Raw genomic sequence first — 24,812 nt, 5'->3', positions numbered from 1 at the left:
TCGGTTACAGAGGAGGAAACTGAGACCCAGGCAGGAGAAGGGGCCCGTGCAGCTACAGCAATGTTACAACAGAGCCCAGCAGGTCCCCATGTTGGGGTGTATCTGTGCGCCCGGGTGCGAGTACGGGTGCGCCCGTGGGTGCCAGGCAGTTTGCATGAGTAATGAAGGGAGTCTTCGAGTTTTCTCAACGATCCTGGTCACCCCCAGCCTTCTTGACGCCCCCAGCTTTCTCGACCTGCCAGCCAGTCCCCGTTCCTAGTGGGAATTCTTTTGCGAGAAGACACGGCGACTGTGCTAAGTATCTCATCCATTCAAGAGGCTCCACGCCGCCCCCCTCACGTTCCGGGGAGCTTGCAGACCTGCTCCCCAGCTAGGCTCCTCCAGCCCCCACCGGAGAACAGGGGAGGGGAGGAGCGCGGAGAGCAGGCCCCGCCCCCACGGCAAGGTCTCCCTGCCCCTCCCCCCGCCCCAGAGGAGTCTGGGAGGGGCGACCGGTGCACCTGCCAAGAGAATCCTGGGGAGGGAAGTTTTCTTCCCCAAATGGCTTGCCCGAGAGGGAGTGGGCAGGTTTTTCTCTGAATGTTGACCCATGTCAATATGTTACTGGGGCCAGAAAATACAGACACTTAAATTTAAGAAAAGAAAGCGGCTGGTCCTTAGGTCCACACCTCTCATGATCTCCAAGTAAACAAAGCCAGTGGAAGATCGGTTTGTGCAATCACCCCAGGCCTTCAACAGCGATTATCACCGGGTAGAGAGGGAAAGGATACTGGGAAGGGGGGGCCCGGAGCTCTTTTTCTACTAACCGTCCCCCCACTATCCTAACTCCCCCTGATTCTTCCTGATTCTTCCTCCCTCTCTGCACCCACAGCAGATGCTACCAGGTGACCACAAGCTCCCAGGGGATACCGATGCTGCTGGTTCAGGGACCACGCTCGGCGGACCACTCCTTCAGAGCACGAGGTCGTCCCGCAGTCCCTGTTTCCCGGGGCTGTGGCCGTGAGGGCTGGAGGGAATCCACTAGAGGCAGAGGTGCCCGTCAAGTGGGTACCAGCCACGCCGATGCCTGGGTCTTCCTTGAGGAGGGATGGAAGGCGAGGACCGTGGGCCAGGCTTCCAGTTGACTCGGCCCGCAGTGCTCCCTGGAGCTGGACTGGGCTCCCCCTGGCTCAAGCGCCCTCCCGACCACTTAGGTGAGCCCTCTCCTGAATCGCGCTAGCTCCTGAAGTGGCTGTATACGTGAAGTTAGATGTGTTTGTAAAACACGTGGGGTTGGAAGTGCTCTGAAAGCACTTCCTTTTTTTTTTTTTTTTAATGTTTATCTATTTTTGAGAGAAAGCACGAGTCGGGGGGATGGGGGAGGCAGAGAGAGAGAGAGAGAGAGAGAGAGAGAGAGCACAGAGCCTGATGCAGGGCTCAAACCCACAAACCGTGAGATCACGACCTGAGCCGAAATCAAGAGCCAGACGCTTAACCAACTGAGCCACCCAGGCACCCCTCTCCGAATACGATCCTGAGAGGACTTCCCTTTGTGGAAAAAGTCTGGGCCGGAGAAACCAGCAATGCATGACTCTGACTCAGAGTCACTTGGGGAGAGAGGAGAAAGCAGAAGAGCCCTTCTGATCCCACCCCAGCCCACCAGTCCGGCGGCTTGGTGTGGACAAAGGGTGTCTAGACGACAGAAATATCCACAGAGGTTTTTTCAATCGTTTGCTAAGAGACGTGTAACGTACATGCCTCTGCTATCTCCCCCCACCCCACCCCTGTGATCCTCAGTGAGATTTACTTCGCTCATTAGGATTTTCTGTGGGTGGATTCCTTAGAAAAGGGCAAGATGTTGGGGCGCCTGGGTGGCTCCGTCGGTTAAGCGGCCGACTTCGGCTCAGGTCACGATCTCACAGTCCGTGAGTTCGAGCCCCGCGTCGGGCTCTGTGCTGACAGCTCAGAGCCTGGAGCCTGTTTCAGATTCTGTGTCTCCCTCTCTCTCTGACCCTCCCCCGTTCATGCTCTGGCTCTCTCTGTCTCAAAAATAAATAAACGTTAAAAAAATTTTAAAAAAGAAAGAAAAGGGCAAGATGGGTGAATTCTGCATTTGCTGCCAGAGGCTCCCGAGACCATTCCCCCGGAAGGTGGGGCGAGGGCACAAGTGACCTGGGCTTCTTGCGTCCGAAGCCAATAATCTCACCTGACTCCAATACCCTTGGTCCTCCAGGGTGCCCTGATCCCAGGGCCGGTGCCTCTGCTGCCACAGTGTCAGGAGGATTTCTCTGAATTTGTTTACAGGTTAAAATTTTAATTTGTATAAAAGTCTTGTCTGCTTAGTAATGGGTGGGAAAATAACAGGAAGTGTTTGCCTGAACAGAAGGGACTGGAAGGGCTCTTCCGGGGACATTGGTGCAGATGGGAAGCCTGGCCTCAGCACCTGGAAAGCAGAATCCCCCCCCCTAAGAGGCAAGGCATCCCTGGGATCAAAGGGGCAGCCCCCCCCCCACCCCGCCCCTGCCTTGGGGATGGATGGTTCAGGGGGCAGCTAACAACCCTCAGTCTTTCGTCTCTCCCTTCTCTTCCTTCTTTCCTGTTCCTGGATGTCCATGACCCATGAAGAAGCCTCAGCCCATCCTTGCAGGGGACAGCTCTGGGGCCGTCCACGGTCACCAAGCAACCCGTGGCTGCCACACCCAGGGTGGCTGCCGAGACAGCAGCTGTTGAAAGAGGAGGGTGCAGCCAGCCACAACGTCGACTTGTGATTTCCGATTCAGTTAAGCCAAAGCTGATAAGGCGAGGAGGCTGCCCACTGTGGCCACCACACTGCCTGGCTGCTGCTGAATACCAGACCTGCAGGGGCAGAGTCCCTGGTCCTTTATCCTGTCCTGGACTTACCCATTTCCCTTATGTATCCCCCATCCAACATCCATCCACTCATCCATCTATCCATCCATCTATCCATCCATCCATCCATCCATCCATCCATCCATCCATCCATCCATTTGTTGTATTTAATGAGCCAAACATTCTCTTAACACTCTCTTATCCCGTGATGGGTAGGATAATGCGTAAGACCTAGCCTCTGCTTCCCCAGAACTTGTGGGGGAAGGGTAGATAGATGGGGCAGACACATGACCTAAGAACTCAAATACAAAGATAGGAGATAGACTATCACTCCAGTCACAAGAGGGGGTGCAGAAAAACAATAGACAGGGCAGGAAGATTGAGTCGTGGAGTAGATGATCGAAACGTCTGGGCTCTTTTTTGGTGTTGCTGTTGTTTTTCAAATGCGCTCTTCTGCAAAGTTAGGGTGATGGAGCAGAGGCCATGCAAACCCTTGCAGAAAAAATATCAGTGACTTCTTTGGCCGCAAAGGAGGAACCCAAGTAACAGAATCCAGGTCGAACAGTCTTACTCAAAAAGGAGAGGAGGGAGAATTTATTGGATCGCATAGTCCAACAATCAGCAGTAGCTCTAGGCATGAGGGTTGCAGGCACGGCTGGATCCAGGCGTTCAGGCCACGCTGTCTGCGATCTGTCTCTCTCCAGAGACATTTACCATTAGGCCAAACCACATGATAGCAGAGCATCTGTGAGCTTTTCGAAGGTCTAGAAATGTGTGGATGTCCCAAAATACTGCTTGGCTTCAAATTGTGAGAAAAAGAAAGACTACGACGGGCCAGCCAACAAGTCCACACCTTGGAGGTGATCCGCTCCCCCACGCTGCTCTCTCCTAAGTGCCCAGGCCAGCAGCTGCTTTTGTCGCTCCCTTCATCCGCGTCCTCTCCGCAGTCTTTGACACCGCTGACCACCATGTCCCGGACACCTTCTCCTTTCCCAGCTGCCAGGCACCCCACTTTCCTCCTTCCTCTCTGACCTATGTTTTTCCTCTTCTCTGCTGGAGCCAGGAGGAGGACAGAAGGGGAGCCCACAACACACATGCAGGCCTGGAGCCCAGGGGCCACCTGGACCATCACAGAACTGCCGGCGATCAGGACTCCTGGGAGGGGTCACAGCCTGGGCTTGGGGATCAAGGAGCCACCGGGTCAAGAGGAGCCGTGCAAATCGCGAGGTGGTCTGGCCTTTCTCCTAAAGGTAACAGGGAGCCATTGAAGGCTGTACTGCGGGCGTAATGTGATCCGATTTGTGTTTCAGCATCAGAGAGGGGCTCTTGGCTGTGATGCGGTTGTGGATCAGGCTTCTACGGTCACTCGGGAGGAGGGCGATGGTGGCAGTCGTGGGGGCGGGAAAAGGGGACAGTTTATGACGTGGGACTTGGTTGCATTTAGATGGAACAGGGGAGAGAGAGGGAGGCGTTGAGGATGCCCCCCCCCAAGTTTCTGATTCTGAGGTGAGGAGCAGACAGGTGGGCTTGGTGGGGGTGGGGGAGGAAGGCTCAGTTCATGCACCTTGAACTGAAAGTGTTAGGTGGCCCTCTGGCTGCCAGTCTCCGGGCATCGATGGCAGCTGGCATGTATGGAGCTCTGGAGGGAGCTCAGGGTCCCCGGCATCACAGCCCAGTCAGCACCACAGGGGGACTCTATGGAGGCTTCCCCTCCTGCCCCATCGAAAGGAAGAGCCTCCAGTGACCGCGGGGGACCACAAAGCTTCTGCAGAAAGCAGCCTCGCAGCAGGATGTGTTCTGGGAGGAGCTTTGAGGGCCACGGGGAAGGGGAAGGAAGAGGAGGGACAGAGTCGGGCCTGTGCCACACTGGGCCTTTCTCTGCAGATCTGCAGGCTGCAGCGGGGACCAGAGACACCCGTTGGAGCCCCTCTGAGCCATTGGGTTCTCTGGGGCCGGCAGCCTCCCTGCACAGACAGGGGGGGAGCCAGTCGGCAGAAAGACTTAGGGAACCGAGCTCCAGCCGAGCTAAGGTAGGTGCTGGCTGGGGTAAGGTGTCCAGGGAGGAAGCCGGGAGAGGCAGATCCGGGCAGAGCAGGTGGAGGGGCCAGGAGGAAGGAGGAGGAAGGCAGGGCGCCCTGGAGGGGCCGAGACGCCCCTGGCTCTTCTGTACGTGAGGCCCAGCCTTGCTGAGAAGGGTTACCAGAGGCGGTGGCCCCCAGGATCACTCTGCCAAGTTAAGATCCTTTCACCCAGGACCCGACGAGGGGACCCCTCCTTTCTTCTCTGGATCCTGTAAGTATCAATATTATAACTGGTTACACACGCCCGGGGCAGGAGAGCACACGTATCGTCCCACCAGATTCTCGTGTGCCATCAGAGGTGGGCCGGATACGTATTTTAATGCCCGTTTTATAGCTCAGAGAGATGCGGCGTCTTGCCAAAGACAACAGGGCAGGTGAGCAAGGCACTGGCCCCTGAGTCGGCCTTCTGGTCCCGTCTACACCCCTTCTGGGACATCATGTGTCTGTCCCTCCTGGGGAGCCAGGTGACGATCATGCTGGTCCGGTTGCTCCTGTCCACACGCACGATCGAGCGCCTTCTAGCTGTGCAGTCGGGGCCAGAGGCCGAGCAAGGCCAGGTCCCGGTGCTCAAGAAGTTGGCCAGCTGGTGGGGCCTTAAGACGCAGCACAAGTAAGTGACCAACAGAAAGCAAAGTGCGCAAGGTCCCGAGGCGAGCGGAGGCACGTACGCAGGTGACCTCGGGGCAGGGGCTCCAGGGGGCTTTACAGGAGGCCGCACCCGAGCCTTGAGGGCCAGGGAGGGTCTGTGTGCAGAGGTGAGGCAGCAGGCATCCCGGTTGAGAACAAAGTGTGCAAACCCTTAGCAGGAGAGCAGGTGCAAAGCAGGGGGTTTTACGGGGAAACACAGCTGGTGAGTCCATTTGGCTGCTGAAGAGAAGAGTTCATAGAGGGTCAGTTTTTAAATGTTTATTTATTTATTTTGAGAGAGAGAGAGACACAGCATGAGCAGGGAAGGGGCAGAGAGAGAGGGAGACGCAGAATGTGAAGCAGGCTCCAGGCTCTGAGCTGTCAGCGCAGAGCCCTCCGCGGGGCTTGAACTCACGAACCGCGAGATCATGACCTGAGCCGAAACCAAGAGTCGGATGCTCCACCGACCGAGCCCCCCGGGCGCCCCGAGGATCATCTTATTTTGTCCTTGCAGTAATCCGATGAGGCAGGTGCTATGCCTAGCTCTCCTCTAAAGACAGGGAAACTGAGGCACAAAGGTTCTAAGCAGGCAGCCCAAGTTGTGACAGCCAGAGAGAGGACTGGGATCCAGGCAGTCTGGCACCAAGTGCCACCAGCCCAGCCACACTGCCACATAGCCCCTCACCAGGACCTGCTTCTTGGCCGACATGGTGGGCGTGAATCTGGCCCCCAGGGGTTTCCTGGTCTACACCCATGCCCCATCAGACTCCTCCCGGGCTCCCTGCCCCCCCCCCAGAACAATGCTCTCCTCCCCGCCTCCTCCAGACTGTCTCTCTCACATCCAGGTGTTTCCTCCCCGGCCAGTGGCAGACACAGCAAGGGAAGCAGGCCTGCCCCATCCCCAGGGAACAGCAGAGCGCAGGGCCCCCACGTCCCCGGCGCCTCGGGAACCTGGACAGCCCGAGTGGGCCTCGTAGGATGAGGGTTGAGGGTCGAGGGGTCCCCTCAGAGCTCGGCATTCCTACTGTGAGCCCACAAATCACATGCTCTAAACCAAAGAGCCAGGCAAGTATGACTGTCTCCATGGAGAGAAAAGGTCAGAACACTGGAAATAGCATCTGCCCCCAAAACTCAGGGGTTTGTGAGTCAGCGCCGGCAGGAGGAGGGGGAAGTGGGTCAGTGGCAGAGGGAGGGGGTCCCTTGTCCCTGTGCCAGAGTGGGGGGGGGGGCTGACGACAGGTGGGGGGCAGAGCTGCGACCTTCGGAAACTCTGTGTCTTTGTTCTTGGCCTTTAAGCCCGAAGGGATGGCCGCAGGGAGGGCTGGATGGAGGGTTCTGTGCAAACGGTCTGGACGAGGAGCCCGCAGGGCGGGGTTGGGGAGCAGGGGTGGGCAGGTCAGCAGCCGGGATCTTCACTGCTGGGAACACTGACCCCCCAGCCGGGCCTGTTCCTGGAAGTCTCCCCCTCCTTGCCTGGCACCAGTCTCGAGCAGTAACAGCAGCAGGAAACAGGGTCCCGCTGACTTATCCCTGTGGCCACCTCTGCGGTTCTGTGGTTGGTCCCCAGACGTGTTTTTACCCCATGGCAGTGACCAGCTGTGTGTCTGCACCTGGCCTGGGGACCGTTTATTGCTGAAGTTCTACGTTTAAGGACGAGTACGCTCTGAATCCCACGCCATTCGTTCATTCATTCATTCATCCATTCATCCATTCACCCATTCACCCATTCATTCCTTCTTTGCCTCTGATCTTGTCCCTACGTCGCCGAGCCCCGTGAAGCGTCCAAGATTTCACCCTCCTCGTAACTGTTTAAGTCAGCCTGTCGTGCTGTCACCAGCAGGAAATGGGAGACTCTGGGGTCTGAGGCGAAGGCCTCGATTACTTGTGGCCCCACAAGCACATGAGCGTCAGGTTGATGGGTGCCCCTCATCCCCCAAGTCCCGGGGGGGGCAGCATGGAAGGGGGTGCTGTGCACCATCAGCCAAAGAGCCCTGACCTTAGGGAACCCTGGCTTTCACAGCGGGCAGCAGGCAAAGTGCCAGTTCTGCCCGGGAAGGGGACATTGCTGCTACTGTGCTGGACGGCAAGGAAATCTGCCCCGTGTCCCCAGCAGGGAGACACTGCCGCAGTCCTCCCAGGCTGTGCGCGATAGATACCTTCTCGGATGACCCGGCACAAGAGCTCACAAGGCGTGTGCACAAAAACACGCCCGTGAAGGATTGCCTCCCAGCCCCCTCCCGCCGTCCCCTTCCCGCCACGCTGTGGCCACACTGTCCCCGCACCTCGGCACCTGGCCTGGCTTATCCCTTCACCTGGACCCTGTCTTGGGCAGATATGGCCCCACTCGCTCCCATCCATCCTCCCCCCTCCCCGCACCCAGGTTTCTTCTACCCAGAAGTCACCTCCTCAGTGAGACCTCTCCGGTCAACCTTGTAGAAACCAGTCCCCCCAGCTCTGAAACCGCACATCCCCCCCCCCCTTCCCGGCCTTATCCTCACAGCAGTGGCCATCAGCTAATATACAGCTTAGTTTTCGAGTTTCCTGGGTGTCCCCCTGCACACTCCCTGCACGCCCGTTAGATTGTAGCCTTTATGACAGCAGGTGTTTTTGTCTATCTTAAATTATTGCCAAATCCCCAGGACCTGGAACCAGGTCTAACGTACAGAAGGGGCTGAACGAATGAATGAGTGAGCGAATGAATGCACCCGTTTATTGGGTCTCCCGTTGAAGGCCTGGCTTTCTTACCTTGTGTCTGTAGGACGGTATCTGGCACGCTGCTGGTCTCCATAACGACGGAGCAAAAGAAATAATGAATGAAATGAATGAACACTGTGTGCAGGGCAGGGTGAGAGGGCCTGCAGGGATGGGGTGGGGAGGCTCCTCCCAGGTGGTTGGGATCCACCCCTCGGCCGCTTTCCATGCTGCCCACGCCAGCTGCTGGGAATCTTCCTGACTGGTTTCAGGGCGCTGAGCCTGGGTCCCCCCTCCCCCTGGTTTCAGGGCGCTGAGCCTGGGTCCCCCCTCCCACTGGTTTCAGGGCGCTGAGCCTGGGTCCCCCCTCCCCCTGGTTTCAGGGCGCTGAGCCTGGGTCCCCCTCCCACTGGTTTCAGGGCGCTGAGCCTGGGTCCCCCCTCCCCCTGGTTTCAGGGCGCTGAGCCTGGGTCCCCCCTCCCCCTGGTTTCAGGGCGCTGAGCCTGGGTCCCCCCTCCCCCTGGTTTCAGGGCGCTGAGCCTGGGTCCCCCCTCCCCCTGGTTTCAGGGCGCTGAGCCTGGGTCCCCCCTCCCCCTGGTTTCAGGGCGCTGAGCCTGGGTCCCCCCTCCCACTGGTTTCAGGGCGCTGAGCCTGGGTCTCTTTGGCCAGCATCCTAAGCATCATCTTCATTTCCTGTACCCTTTGTCCAACCAGCCGGTCCCCACAGACTAGTCTCTGCTCCCTAGCCTGAGAGAGGTTGGGGACGGTGACCCTGTCCTACGAGTGCCTTGATGGTCTGTCACTCAAGGATATTTAGCAAGGGCTTCCTATTGGTAGAAGCAGCGTCAGGTAAAGGGGACCCAGCACTAAAGGAAACAGGATGTAATGTGTGGTACTTGGCACCGTGGATGTTTGTTGACTGACTCACAGGGGCACTGTGGGCAACCCCGGTGCCCAGCTCACATAATAACTCCTCTTGGAGTGTTAGGACTGGAGCCACAGCAAAGCTGGGGGATTGCTCACTGCCCACCTCCAGGGGCCAGGCAGGGGCACGAATGATGCCCCAGACAAGCTCACGGGCACAGCGGAGGGGGTGGGGGGGAGCGCCCTGGCCCTCTGCACGGAGACAGCAGCCATTAGACACCCGTGAGTAGCTGCCCTGAAGAACTGTGGGCTGGCTGTGGCCAGATCTCCAAGTTATTCCTTTTACATAAAAGCTGGGCATCTCAAGGGGCGCCTGGGTGGCTCCGTCGGTTAAGCGTCCGACCTCGGCTCAGGTCACGATCGCACGGTTCGTGGGCTCGAGCCCCGCGTCGGGCTCTGTGCTGACGCCTCAGGGCCTGGAGCCTGCTTCAGATTCTGAGTCTCCCTTTCTCTGCCCCTCTCCCGCTTGGGCTCTGCCTCTACGTAAAGCTGAGAATCTCGATTTTTATGTGAAATACGGCCTTTTTTTGAAAAAGTTGGTCACAGATGCAAATTTTCTAGAGCTATGGTTTCTTCTGGGGAGCAGGTGAGAGGAGCCGGTGGCCCAGAGGAGGAGTGAGGATGTTTGCTTTTCACTGGAGAGCGGTTTGTACCTTTTGGATTTACCATCGGCGTGGTTTTTAATTGAAAGGTGAATTGTATTGATATAGTAGGCAGGGCATGCCTCCAGGGCCCCAGTGCGAATCTGTGAAATGGGTTCGTTGTCAGGCATGTTGTGAATACGGGTCCGTGAGGGCGTCAGTGTGCTGGTGGTGGGCCAGGAGTGTGGTGGCCAGGGCCACACTGCTGTCCTTAAGAAGTCACGGAGCGGCGGGGCCCCACAGTCTGACGGGCAAGGACCTCGTCTCCTTCCTTCATCTCTGAACTCCCCGGCCCTTGTCCAATTGCTGTTGCCTGGACAGGACACGTGGGTGTTCCATAGATGCTCCTTGATTTGCTCAGCAATGCCATCACTCCAGACCCTGCCAGGAACTAGGAAGACAGCCAAGAGGGCCTCTGAGCAGCCCAAATAGAGGTTCCATGTCTGTGGTTGGAAGCTTCACTCTCTGTTCATAGATCTGTTTCTCAGGCTTTGTTTTTGTGTTTTACCTCCAAAACCATCGCCTGTGCTTATGTGGCGTCCCAGCCTTCTGGAAGGGTGCAGAGGGCTGGGACAGGTTGCTGCCAACACAGGGGACCCTTTGCGGGGAATTCGAAAGAAACATCGTTGGGGCGCCTGGGTGGCTCTGTCGGTTAAGCGTCCGACTTTGGCTCAGGGCATGATCTCACAGTTGGTGGGTTCGAGCCCCGCGTCGGGCTCTGTGCTGACAGCTCAGAGCCCGGAGCCTGCTTCGGATTCTGTGTCTCCCACTCTCTCTGTGCCCCCCACACACCCCTTAGCACGCTGTCTGTCTCTGTCTCAAAAATAAATAAACACTAAAAAAATTAAAGATGAATGGCAAACCCTCGCCCTCCCTGGTGGGGTAAATTACCCAAAGCCCAGTGGGCCGGTGGACCAGATAACAGCCCCCACTCACCCACTAGGAGCAAAGAACAGCCCCCAGTGCTGAGACAGAATCATATCTGAGGAGTCAGAAAGTATGAGCCATTCAGGACAGGGTGGAGGCTTCTGTCGTCCGCCGATAGCTCCCGAAATCTCCACCGTGTGACCATATGCAATGAGCTCCCGTGAGCTGCATCTAGAAAACCTTCAGAGGCATGTTTGGGGGCTAAAAGGTGCAAGCCTCATTCCCTAAGAAATGCATGTCGGCCCAAGTGGAGACAAAGGCGATGTTGATGCATTTTGAGAATGACCCGGGTTCTGCATATTTCCATTTCCTGTCTGGTTGCCTGTCCCCTGAGGGCTCCCCCCCCCCACTATGGTCAACAGCCCCCAAAGGACAGGAAATCCATTACAGAGGCACAAAGCCTCTCCAGCGCCTGCAGGAGGACATATAAGTCCCGAATAAATGTGTGGTGAATGAGTCAGCAAATGAGCGAATAGGAAAATGGATAAGGCGGTTTTCTGGCACCCATTGGTCACGCTTCTTCCAAGTTCATTTTCCATTAAAAGTCAGCCCAGAATAGCCCCGGCTTCGCGCCGTGAGTCCTGAGACACACATACCCCCTTTTCGTCTCTATCTCTGGGATGTCTTTTCCTTCCAGGCTGCCCAGTATTCCTTCCCCGCTGACGCCACCTGGACAGAAGCTTGTCTGTGTGTTCATTCTATCTTCCCTGGGGCAGCAGGTGTCCTGCGAGGGGTGGGGGTGGGGGGGAAGGGGTGGAGAGTGTAAGGGGGGGGTGGCCCGTGACCTCACACCCCCAGCTGAGATCTCGGCTGTAGTCCTGGTTTCATCATTCATTAGCCATGTGACTTTTGGCACGATACCTCACCTTTGCTCTCCAAAATATTTATGCCTTGTCTCCCGGGTGCCAGCACGGCCCGGAGATGCTGGGCCTGCGGCAGGGGATAGATACGGCAGCACATTCCAACGAGTGGCCGAGAAAATTAATCATTACATGGGAAGACGCCTGATACCGATAAATGCTGTGAATGAAATGAGAGTGTGCTGGAGTATCGGCTGGGGTGGGGAGAGGAGTTTAGTTTAGATAGGGCGACCTCCCTCTCTAAGGAGGTGACATTTAAAATGAGATCTAGGGGCGCCTGGGGGCTCCGTCGGTTGAGCGTCTGATTTTCAGCTCAGGTCACGATCTCACGGTTCATGGGGTCGAGCCCCGCGTCGGGCTCCGTGCTGACGGCTCGGAGCCTGGATCCTTGCTTCGGATTCTGTGTCTCCCTCTCTCTCTGCCCTCCCCCGCTCACGCTCTGTCTCTCAAAAATGAATAAATGTTAAAAAAAATTTTTTTTTAGGGAGACCTGAATATTGAGAAGTACCTAGCTGTGGGGAAAGGCGTTCTAGGCAGAGGTGTGCAAAGGCCCTGAGGTAGGCCTGGGTCTGGCAGGTGCGAGGAACCTAATGAGCCACGAAGTGAGAGCTGGGTGAGCCAGAGGGAGAGGGGGGAGAGATAAAGGTGGAGAGGTGCACGGGGGCCAGATGAGGCCAGATTTAGGCAGGGCGAGGGGTGTGGGGTGTTCTAAGATCTAAGAGATGCCACTGGAGGGCTTCAGTCAAGGACTGGGTTGTAGGGGAGAGCGGGGAAGCACGGGGACTTTTGGGGGGCATGGCCACAATCTCAGCAAGCAGTGACGGTAGCTTGGACCCGGTGGGTTGGGGCAGAGGTCATCATGGTCAGTTTTCACCACTACCAGAGGGCGACCTGGGAATCCAGCTCCCCGGGTCCCACTTGGGAAGCCTCCCTCGGCTTCCCTGCATCAGTGGCTTTGGGGGCAGGGTCCGCCCCGTCCCCCACCGGGCAGCGCCTCAGGCCACCCCAGCTCCGCCACCCCCTCCCCAGACTGCAGGCACCCCGGGATCAGCCACACGCTTAGATTCACGACTGGATCTTCAGGTCTGATATTCCACATTCCCTTCAGACTGCGACGTCTCCTGTCGCCCACAAAAACATGCCACAAACCATCTTCAGAAAGAACGAACGACATGACTGGTCGACACATCCAGCCTTTATCAAAATGTTGTCACAAAAGAGCTGGACGTTTTTGGCACTTTTGGGCACCTATCCCACAAAGGAGGCTGAAGTCAGAGCAGTCAGGGATGGGTCACACGGGCACCCAGGAAGGGACAGGCCAGAGGAGCAATTATTTTAGGAGTCTTACCATTTTGTCGTTACCCTGCTTTTGCGTTACGCGCAGGGCAATGTGATAGCAGGTCTTCCCGAGTTGGGTGGCGGGCTCACGGGTGACCGTTTGTCTCGTTAGGGATCACAACGTGTGTGTACGTTAGCTCGCTCCTGTGCACCAGCTGTTACGTAATACCAATAAAGTCAACGATAGTACGGTAAAACCTTGGTTTGCGAGCATAGCTCGTTCTGGAAACACGCTTGTAATCCAAAGCACTTGTATATCAAAACGAATGTCTTTTTTTTTTTTTTAATTTTTTTTTTTCAACGTTTTTTATTTATTTTTGGGACAGAGAGAGACAGAGCATGAACGGGGGAGGGGCAGAGAGAGAGAGGGAGACACAGAATCGGAAGCAGCTCCAGGCTCCGAGCTGTCAGCACAGAGCCCGACGGGGGGCTCGAACTCACGGACTGGGAGAGCATGACCTGAGCTGAAGTTGGACACTCAACCGACTGAGCCCCCCGCCGCCGGGCGCCCCTATTCTCCAGCGCTTTATATTGCCTGTGACTAAATTGTAGCCATTCCAATGGTGTATGTTCGTGTCTCCCAGTTTTAATCTGCGTTCCCTGATGACTAGTAACATGATTTTTGTGTTGTTTTGTTGTGTTTTCTTGCCATCCCCATAACTTTTTGGATGAACTGTCTGTTTAAATATTTTTCCCTTTCGGGGGTATCATTTGTTTTCCTACTGTCGAGGTTTGAGAGTTCTTTATACATCCTGGATACAAATTCTTTGTCAGATATGCGATCTGAAAACATCTTCTCCAACTGTATACTTTGTCTTCTCATTTTCTTAAAGGCCCTTTTCGCAAAGCCAAAGTTTTTAATTTTGGCCAAGTCCAGTTTATCAGTTTTTTCCTTTATGGATCATGCTTTTGGTATCATATCTCAGAATTCTCTCTAACCCAAGGGTACAAAGACTTCTCCCTATGTTTTCTTCTGAACCTTTATAGTTTTGCTTTTTACATTCAGATCTGTGAAACATTTTGAGTTTACCTTGGTTTGAGTTGTGAGATTTAAGTTGAGATACCCTTTTTTTTTTTTTTTTTTTTTTTTGCCTATTGATGATCAATTGTTCCAGATCATTTGTTGAAAAGACTTAGCCTTCCCCCGTTGACTTGGCTTTGCAACTTTGTAAAAAATCAATTGGCTCTTTTATGTGGGTCTATTTCTGGAGGCTCGATTCTGTTCCTTCCATCTGTGTCTACTCCCTCACTTATAACTTTATAGTACTTCTTAAAATAGAGAGATGAGTCCTCAAACTTTTTTTTCTCAAAATTGTTTGGCTAGTTCAGTTCTTTATAAATTTTAGAATCTGCTTATCTTCTATCTACAAAAGAAATCTGCTGAGCGGCACGGAGGTGGCTTAGTCAGCTGAGCGTCTGACTCTTGGTTTCAGCTTGGGTCATGATCTCATGGTTCGTGGGTTCGAGCCCCGCGTCGGGCTCTCTGCTGACCGCTCAGAGCCTGGAGTCTGCTTTGGATTCTGTGTCTCCCTCTCTCTCTGCCCCTCCCCCACTTGCGCTCTGTTTCTTTCAAAAATAAATAAACATTACAATTTTTGTTTTTAAGAAATATGGTATTTTTATTGGAATTACATTAAATCTAAAAATCAATTGGGGAGAATGGACATCTCAACTCTACTGGATGTTCCACATGATAAACTGTGTGTGTCTGTATTTATTTTCAGTGTTCTTCGATTTCTTTCTTCAGCATTTTGTGATTTTCACCATACAGATCCTATTTGTGTTTTGTTAGCTTTATACCTAAGTATTTCTCTCTCTCTTTTTTTTTTTTTTTTCCTTTGGGAGCTATTTTATTTTATTTTATTTTTTTAATTTTTTTTTTTTAATTTTTTTTTCAACGTTTTTTATTTATTTTTGGGACAGAGAGGGACAGAGCATGAACGGGGGAGGGGCAGAGAGAGAGAGGGAGACACAGAATCGGAAACAGGCTCCAGGCTCCGAGCCATCAGCCCAGAGCCTGACGCGGGGCTCGAACTCACGGACCACGAGATCGTGACCTGGCTGAAGTCGGACGCTTAACCGACTGCGCCACCCAGGCGCCCCATATTTTTTTTAATTTTTTTTAACGTTTATTTATTTTTGAGACAGAGAGAGACAGAGCATGAACGGGGGAGGGGCAGAGAGAGAGGGAGACACAGAATCGGAAGCAGGCTCCAGGCTCCGAGCCATCGGCCCAGAGCCCGACACGGGGCTCGAACTCACGGACCGTGAGATCGTGACCTGAGCTGAAGTCGGACGCTTACCCGACAGAGCCACCCAGGCGCCCCTTTGGGAGCTATTTTAAATGGCATTGTGGTTCACATTTTGGTTTCTAATTGTTTTTAGTATACATACATTGCCTGAGGTTGTATGCTGACATTATATCCTGTGATCCTGGCAAACTCACTTATTAGTTCTAGGAGATTTCCGTGTAGATTCTTAGGGGTGTTCTTTGTACACCTGTTACCTGTGAGTAGGGCCGTATTGTTTGCAAATAGTTTTATCTCTTCCTTTCCAATCTGTATACCTCTTTTCCTACCTTCTTCTACTTCCTTTTCTTTTTCCTTTGTCTTATTACACTGACTTCCAGTATTGTGTTGATTTGTCGAATAGAAGTGGTGAGAGTGTCCTTGCCTTTTCCTAACCTTTCGCGGAAAACATTCACTTTTTTTTTTTACTATTACGTATGTTTGCTGTGGGGTTTTTTGGTTAAAGGCTCTTTGTCAGATTAAGGAAGTTCCCTTAAATTCCTAATTTACTCTTAAGTTTTAATCATAAATGTTAACATTTGTCAAATGTTTTTAGTGCATCAGTTAACAGAAGCATATGTTATTCTTTTTAAACCTTTAATATAGTATATTACACTGATTGATTTTCAAATATTGAATCAGTCTTGCCTTCCTGGGACAAACCCCATCAGGTTGTTATGCATTATTCTTTTTATATATTGCTAGTCTCAGTGTACTAATATTTTGTTGAGAATTTTCTTCATATATGTTTATAAGGATATCGGTCTGTTTCCATTTCTTGTGCTATCTTTGTCTGGCTCTGATATCAGGAGAGCACTAGACTCCTAAAATGAGTTGCATAGTAGTCCCTCATATTTGGGGGGGGTGGAATATGGGTTATTTAGAAATGTGTTGTTTAATATCTCAATATTTAGATATTTTCTAGTTATCTTCATGTTAGTGATTTCAAGTTTAATTTCATTATGATCAGCAAACTTACTTTATATAGTTCAATTATTTTCAAGTTGTTAAGGTTTGTTTAATGACCAAGGGTATTGTCTATCTGGGTGAATATTTCACATGCACGTGAAAGGAATTCATATTCTGCTATTGTTGTGTATACTGTTCTATAAATGCTGGTTATATTCAGTTGGTTGATAGTATTATTTGCTTATTCTGTGTCCTTCCTGATTTTCCACGTGCTTGTGCTATCGATTACTGAGAAAGGATTGTTAACATCTCCCACTAATTGTGGATTTGCCTACTTATCCTTTAGTTTTATTAGTTTTTCCTTTATGTGTTTTGAAGCCCTGTTTTTAGGTGCAAACATATTTAGCATTGTTATATCTTCTTCATGAACTGACCCTTTTATCATTATGTTTCTTTTTTTTTTTTAATTTTTTTTTTCAACATTTTTTATTTATTTTTGGACAGAGAGAGACAGAGCATGAACGGGGGAGGGGCAGAGAGAGAGGGAGACACAGAATCGGAAACAGGCTCCAGGCTCCGAGCCATCAGCCCAGAGCCTGACGTGGGGCTCGAACTCACGGACCGTGAGATCGTGACCTGGCTGAAGTCGGACGCTTAACCGACTGCGCCACCCAGGCGCCCCAACATTATGTTTCTTTTATCATTATGTTTTTATCATTATGATTTTCCTTGCTCTGAAATCGGCTTTGTCTCATATTAATTCAGCTACTTCAGTGTTCTTTTCATTAATAGTCAGGTAGTATTTTTTGTATTCTTTTGCTTTTAACTTACCTATGACATTATATTTGAAGTGAACTTTGTAAACAGCATAGAGTTGTTTCTTTTTTTTAATTTTATTTTTATTTATTTATTATTTATTATTATTTACTTTATTTTATTTATTTTTGAGACAGAGATAGCAGGGGAGAGACAGAGAGAGAAGAGAGGGAGACACAGAATCCAAAGTAGACTCCAGTCTCTGAGCTGTCAGCACAGAGCCTGATGTGGGGCTCGAACCCACGAACCATGAGATCATGACCTGAGCTGAAGTTGGAGGCTTAACTGACTAAGCCACCCAGGAGCCCCTGTTTTCTGTTTCTTTTTAAATGCTGACAATCTCTGTCTTTTATTTTTTAATTTTTAAAAAATTTTTAATGTTTATTTTTTGAGAGAGAGACAGAGTGAACGGGAGAGGGGCAGAGAGAGAGGGAGACACAGAATCCGAAGCAGGCTCCAGGCTCTGAGCTGTCAGCACAGAGCCCAACACGGGGCTCGAACTCACAAACCGTGAAATCATGACCTGAGCCGAAGTCAGACACTTAACCAACTGAGCCACCAAGGCGCCCCCAGATAATCTCTGTCTTTTAATTGGTGTGTTTAGACCATTTACATCTAATATAATTATTGACATATTTTTATTCATGTCTAACATTTTATTATTTATCTTCTATTTGTTATTTCTGGGTTTTGTTCCTGTGATAGAGGGGGGAATAAAAGTATTAAGGATTCTTCCCATGCCCTTGGAACTATAGTTCCTCTAGTCAGAGGGAATAATTTCCCTTTTTCAGAATTTTAGGTATCTGCATGCCCCTCACTGCTGCTGCTACTGCTATTTCAAGATTTCCTGGGGGCTAGAACAAAATGCAAAAGAAAAAGTAAATTCCCCCATCTCTCCAATCCTTTGGGGACCCTTTCTTTGCTCCTCACAGCAGGAAGGGAGGCTTCCTTCCAGCTCTTTCTGTCTGCCCTAAGTGTGCACTTGTGAGTTTTAGGATGCCTTTGTGTCTAGGCCAGTGTATAATGGGGAGGGTGGGGGGAGTGCAGGAAACTCATTGCCAGATCATTCTTGCTTCAAGTGCTGGTTTTCTTCCCCATTCTGCCTGCTACCGTTTACCTTTCAGAATCCTCAGATAGCGATCGCACGCATACTATTCAGAGTTTTTAGTTGTATTGAGTTGGAGAGTTACAGTGGAGTGTACTTACTCCATGTTTAACCAGAACGAGGACCTCCAATGTCACATTTTGACGTTTACTTTTTCTTGACTTTTTACCATACATCTGAGCAAATTTAGAAGTATTCTTTTTAAAATTAATGTGTTAGGAATGTGTTAACTGTTTTGTTACCTGGTGTTTAAAACAAATACTTCCAGGGGCCCCTGGGTGGCTCAGTCAGTGGAGCATCTGACTCTTGATTTTGACTCAGGTCATGATCTCATGGTTTGTAAGATTGAGCCCCCGCGTCCGGCTCTGTGCTGACGGCTCGGAGCCTGCTTGGGATTCTCTCAAAAATAAATAAATAAACATGAAAAAAAATTAAATGGATACTTCTGAGAATGTTTTCAAGTAAGTAAATGTAGATATACATCATCATTTTTATGTCTGCTCTGTATTCCATTGCCCACATTACTTTAATTTGCTTAATTGATACTCTGTAGTCGGGCCTCTAAGTTTCTTCTCTTTTTCTCCCTTATAAACAATGTTTCAATGACCATTGTTGTACACAATCCTTATTCACTCACCCAGTTATTTCCTTAGGATAAATGCCTAGTGGTGGAGTGGCTTAGGCAAAGAGTGTGCACATTTTGAATTTTGACACTTATTGGCCAGCTACCCTCCAGAGAAGCTATACCAATTTCCATTCTCACCAACTCCCTACGACAGAGCAAAATTTTTCCACATCCTCATCAAGAGTTGATATTTTTATCTTTTCCAATCATTGCCAAGGTTTAAACTTTTCTAATTGTTGCTGATATGTAATCACATTTTAATATTCCTTTCTAGGCTAGAATTATTCAGAATACATTATAATTTGAATTCATTGAATTCATTAGCAATATTTATTTTATATTTTTGATATCTGTTTATTGTAGTAAAATATACATACCGTAAAATTTTCCATTTTAACCATTTTAAAGTGTACAATTCAGTGTCATTAAGTACATTCACAATGTTGTACAATGACCACTGTCCATTTCCAGAACTTTTTCAACATCCCAAACAGATACTCTGTACCCATTGAATAATAATTCCCTGTTCCTCCTTCCCCATAGCTCCTGATAACCTCCGTTACACTTTCTGTCTCTGTAGATTTCCCTATTGTGGGTGCCTCATGTAAACAGAATCATATAATATTTGTCCTTTTGGCCTGACTTATTGCGCCTAGGATGATATTTTCAAGGCTCATCTATGTTGTAGCATGTATCCAAATTGCATTCCATTTTAAGGTTGAATAATTTTCCATTGTATGGATAGACCACATTTTGTTTACCCGGTCACCTGTTGACGGACATTTGAAGTGTATCCAATTTTTGGCTATTTTGAATGATGCTGCTATGGACACTGGTGTGCAAGTATCTGTTACAATCCCTATTTTCAATTCTTTTGGGTGTTTACCTAGAAGTGGAATTTGTGGGGCGTATGGTAAATCTGTGTTTAACTTTTTGAGGAATCACTGTACTGTTTTCTACCACAGCTGTACTATTTTGAATTCCAACCTGCAGTGCATCAGGGCTCTAATTTCTTCACGTCCTTACTGACACTTGATAGTATCAGTTATTTTCTTTTTTTATAATGTTTATTTTTGAGAGACAGCGTGAGTGGAGGAAGGGCAGAGAGAGAGGGAGACACAGGATCCCAAGCAGGCTCCAGGCTCTGAGCTGTCAGCACAGAGCCCGACGCGGGGCTTGAACCCACGCACCATGAGATCATGACCGGAGCCGAAGTCTGACGCTTAACCAACTGAGCCACCCACATCCAGGCACCCCTAAATACCTATCCCAGTGGGTGTGGAGTGCTTCGTCTACTTTTTAAACTATCTTTATTAGATTTTGTTATCAGGGATAACTTGGCTTTTTCAGAGACTCTTTCCTTCTTTCTCTATGCTTTCAAACAGTTGTAACAGCATAACATTTTTCTTTGCTGGTTTGAGAGAACTTATCAGAGGAACCATCTGAGACATATAGCACTTTTTAAGAACTGGTTCTTTGACAACTTTCTTTATTTGCTCACTGATCACTAACATAAGTAGTTTTCCTAATTCTTCTGGAGTCTTTTGTGTCATTTTTATTTTCCTAGAAACCAGGTGTGATATATAGGGTTCAGAATTTTGTTTTGCTACATATATATATATATATATATATATATATGATATATGTATACATCATATACATGTATGATATATGTATATGATATACATCATGATATATGATATGTATGTGTGTTTTCTTTCTAAACATTGCCAATGGTATAACACGTTTTAATACTCATTCTGTGATTATCAGTAGGCTAAAATTATTCAGAGTGCATTATAATTTTATTTCATTGTATATATATGGCCTTTACCATTCCTAATATTTACTTATTGTTCTGTGTCTCCAAATTAGCTTTCCCAGGTATGTTTTCATTCCTTTATTGTGGAGTTCACTTAGTTGTGGAGTTTGTTGCTCTGGGGAGCAGGGTTTGGGCGGGGTCTCCCACTGCAGTCACGGTGGGACGGGCGGGGGTCGTGACTGAGGGCACAGGCTCGAACCAGATAGTCTGAGTCCAGTGCTCAGTCCTTTACTGAGCTGGTAAAGCTATTTGACCTTCTATAGTCTTTTTTTTTTTTAGAGAGAGAGAGAAAGAGAGTGCTAGCTGGGGAGGGGCAGAGAGAGAGGGAGACAGAGGACCCAAAACGGGCTCTGTGCTGACAGCAGAGGGCCCGATGTGGGGCTCAAACTCATGAACCGTGAGATCGCAACCTGAGCGGAAGTCGGATAATTAACCAACTGAGCCACCCAGGCGCCCAAACCTTCCATAGTTACTTAACCTCACTGTGCTTCAACGTCCCTGCCTGTAGAATGGAGAGAAAATAGTACCCACCTCCTAAGGTCAATGCAAATGTTTAAACGTTGGTCATTTTTCAGTGTTTAGAAGAGTGCCAGGCTCAGAGCCAGCACCGCAGAGGAATTTCTGAAATAAATGTAGCCTTTCCTCCGACGTGCTGGGAGCCTGGGTCCCCCAGGAGCCCCTCCATTCCCCCAGACGCACTTTCTGTAACCTTCCAACCACTTACGCTAACTGCCTCTTAGTTTGCAGAACCACGTCTGTGCGGAAAAACAACCACCTCACTTTCCACTCTGCTGCTGAGACGACCACATCCTCTTCACACGTACCCCGGGCTCCCATGGAGAGCTCAGGTCAGTATGGCCGGGTTGGGGGGGGGGGGAGGGGGAGGGGAGAGAGGGGTCGAGTGCGTCCGGCTGCCTCGCAGGGGAAGGCCTCCCTGGCAGGTGACAGTGCCCCCCTGGGGCTGTCATCTCAGACCCCCATCTCAGCCGCCCCAGTGTGAGAAGATCTTGAGAAGCGGACCTCCACGCCCTTGTACGAGCCCCGGCTCCTTGCAGGTCACTGAGCTGGACCCTGAGGAGGAGAATGACAATAGCCAAGATCTATTGCCAGACGCTTGGGTTCATTTACCAAACGCCTCGGTAGCGGTTACAATCTATCAAGTCGTGATAAAAGCCCTTGACAAGTATCAACTCACGGAGTCCTCATAAAGGCCCCCTGAGATAGATGTTATCGCTGCCCCCATTTTACAGAAAGAGAAAGTGAGGCCCGGCGGGGACAGGTATTGCTCCCAAGGCCACGTAGCTTTGTACAGTCAAACCAGGACTTGACCCCAGCAGGCGAGCTCCAGCGCCGTGCCCTTAACGATTTCGCTGTGGATTTCCCCGGGCAGTCGTCAGAAGGGTTCTGTGTGGGACAATATCAATGCCCTTGTCCCTGTTTTATGGAAAAGGGGAACAGAGGCTCAGAGAGGTTAGGTCATTTACTCAAAGCTGCACAGCTAATATCGGAACCAAGGTCTAGCTCATGGCAAAGCCCACGCTCTTCACACTTTGTCAACCTGGGACGAGGGATGACCTTTCCCTCAAGATGCGGATCCCCTAATGGTCACCCAGGAAGTCACAGAGCACTTCTCACGAGGCTTAGACGCTAATGCCCTGGAAGAGCCCTATCCCAGGGAAGGGGAAGGCACAGCCAAGGCAAGTGAAGCTCCACGGGTCGTTATTATCCCTAAGACACGCATCCTTTCCACACCCCGTCACCGTCAGAGCCTCCCACAGCCGGAAGAGGCTCGGGCTGAATCAAGCAAGCCCGCAAATCCCTGTGTTGCGATATTCCGGGTTATCTTTCACCAGCTGGGGTTTGCCCGGTCCAGAGATGACAGAGTGGGGCCAGCAGTGTGAAAATCTCAATATTACTTTAAAAAAATTTTTTTTTAAATGTTCACTTATTTTTGAGAGAGACAGAAACAGAATGCGAGTGGGTCAGGGGCAGAGAGAGAAGGAGACACAGAAGCAGAAGCAGGCTCCAGGCTCCGAGCCGTCAGCCCGGAGCCCAACGCGGGGCTCGAACTCCCGAGCTGTGAGATCATGACCTGAGCCGAGGTCGGACACTCAAACGACTGAGCCACCCAGGCTCCCCGAAAAATCTCAACATTTCAAAACCAACTTACTTTGCGCTGGCTTTACGTAGAACATTAGATGCACGCCATGCTGCGTGTTAGGAAGAGAGGTGTGCCAGGGAAGTTCCTTTGCATACAAGCAGTAGAAATGCATGTTTTCCCAAACACAAAGAGTGCCCTTCACGCGTTCCTGCCTGCTGGCCATCACCTGCGCGGGGCTCGCCCAGAGGGAGAGAGAGTCCACTGGCCAGCTTGGTTTTGTGTCTGCTCCAGGCCAAGGCAAAGCAGGGCGCCTGGACTACAATGAGCAGAGAGGGCTGCTGGGCGGGCGAGACCACCGGCCGCCTCCACCGAAGATGTGACCGATGGCCGCCCCCGAATCAAATGGGGGAAAGAAAACGTCCCCCAACTAGGATGCTGGCCCCGGGAGCTCCCCAGGGGCGTCTCGCCATCACGATCAGAACTGAAGTTGTCCCGGCTGTCTTCCCAAATTACAGATGCCTAGAACTTGCCCCGCCTTCCTGTAGCCCTAAGGGGTTCTCTCATCCTAGCGTTCAGAAGAGGGGCCCCTGAAAAGGAAGGTATTTCTTTAGAGGCATGCAAAAGGCAACGCTCCAAGGCGCCCGAGTTACTGTCATTTGGCCATCCCTGCAAACAGGGACAAGGATGCAAACCATTTTTGAACGACCTGAGCCCTTGTTCCACGTGGGGGTCAGGGGGCCCCGGGCATGGGCATAAAAGAGAAGTGGGAGCCACATGACTCCAGCCAATGGTGCGTCTGGGTGCTGAGGGCAGATTTCAGTAAGCTGAGATGTCGAGACGGAGCTGTGGGAGCACCGGGGCTTTTCAGGCGAGTCCTGAGTCCCCGGTTGGGAGGCCGGTCCGCGAGGTCCACGTGGTCAGCGTGCGGGGACTCGTGGGATCTGGGAGAACGGACCCCAGCTCCGGGCTCAAGGTGGGGGAAAAGTCACCCTCTGAAATGGAAACCAAGCTGCTAAGTGACATTCCCCTGCACAGAACTAACCTGCCTTAGGAGTCCCCCGTCTGAACAGGGCCACAGGTGACCTGTGCTGTCCTCGACTGTTTTATGGCTCACCCGGCGTGAAGTAATGGGCCCTGGGGTTAGTTTTCAAAGAGAGGGGACCAGAAAGAGTCTGTTGGTGCGTTCTCCCTCTCCGTCCAGGGAGGGGGTGCTGATTCTGGCGGCTGATGCCCAGAAAGCAGAATAGGGCAATTCTTTCCAGCGCCCTAGTTGGAGGAAACGTCCCTTGGGAGTCGCAAATTCAACCTCTTGGGTGATAATTTTGTGTGTCCCAACTGACCTGAGGTTGCCTGTCACCCTTTCGTCCGGAGGGACATGTCCACTCCTCCTGATGCGGATGGATGCCGTGGTCCTCTGTGGCTGTGTTAGCGAGGTTTTCTCCACAGAACCAGCCCCCGTAGGATATACACACATATATGGGATGAGATTTATTTTTTTAACATTTATCTATCTATCTATCTATCTATCTATCTATTTATTTATTTGTTTAGAGAGGGGAGAAGGACAGAGAGAGAGAGAGAGAGAGAGAGAGTCCCAAGCAGGCTCCATGCTGTCAGTACAGAACCCGCCACGGGGCTCAGTCCCACGAACCATGAGATCACGACCTGAGCCGAAATCCAGAGTCAGATGCTTAACCCACTGAGCCACCCAGGCACCTCTAGCGTGAGATTTATAATAAGATTTATTAGATTTATTATATGAGAGTTATGATATATATTTATTATAAGGAGATTTATTATAAAGATTTATTCACATTACCATGAAGGTTGTTTGGGGGCGGGTGGAGGGTGTCAGGCTTTTGTTCTATTCAGGCCTTCTACTGATTGGACGAGGCCCACCCACGTTAGGGAGAGCCACCTGCCACTCAGTCTACTGATTTAAATGTTTGCCTCATCCAAAAACACCCTCGTAGAGACACCCAGAAGAATGTTTGACCAGATATCTGGGCCCCTTGTGGCCCTAGTCAAGTTGACACATAAAATTAACCATGAGAAGTAGGTGTGGGGTAACTTGCAGAAGACAAAGACTGGTCTGCTTGGAAAAATCTTGGAAGATTTTCTTCATGTCATGGCTGGACCTCGAGCACTGATGTCTACTGCCCAGCTCCCAGGGTTATGTTTCTTCCCTTTTTATTTATTATTATTATTTTTTTAATGTTTATTTATTT

The 24,812-nt window shown here is 50.8% G+C and overlaps 1 protein-coding gene across 1 annotated transcript in view; it reads left to right on the top strand.

Moving 5' to 3' along the window:
- The first annotated feature begins 498 nt into the window (after positions 1 to 498).
- PIK3R6 (phosphoinositide-3-kinase regulatory subunit 6) overlaps positions 499 to 24,812 on the top strand; it is a 61,910-nt gene continuing 37,596 nt past the window's right edge. Inside the window, exons 1-4 of the mRNA XM_058702526.1 lie at positions 499 to 1,193; positions 3,893 to 4,079; positions 4,714 to 4,859; positions 21,224 to 21,331. Coding sequence (XP_058558509.1) covers positions 21,319 to 21,331 — 13 coding nt within the window. The 5' untranslated portion in view covers positions 499 to 1,193; positions 3,893 to 4,079; positions 4,714 to 4,859; positions 21,224 to 21,318. The remainder of the gene's footprint in view (positions 1,194 to 3,892; positions 4,080 to 4,713; positions 4,860 to 21,223; positions 21,332 to 24,812) is intronic.

The sequence above is a fragment of the Neofelis nebulosa genome, chromosome 16, assembly GCF_028018385.1.
Source record: "Neofelis nebulosa isolate mNeoNeb1 chromosome 16, mNeoNeb1.pri, whole genome shotgun sequence".
In the NCBI taxonomy this organism is placed as follows: Eukaryota; Metazoa; Chordata; class Mammalia; order Carnivora; family Felidae; genus Neofelis; species Neofelis nebulosa.
This window is presented reverse-complemented; position numbering and strand designations above follow the sequence as displayed.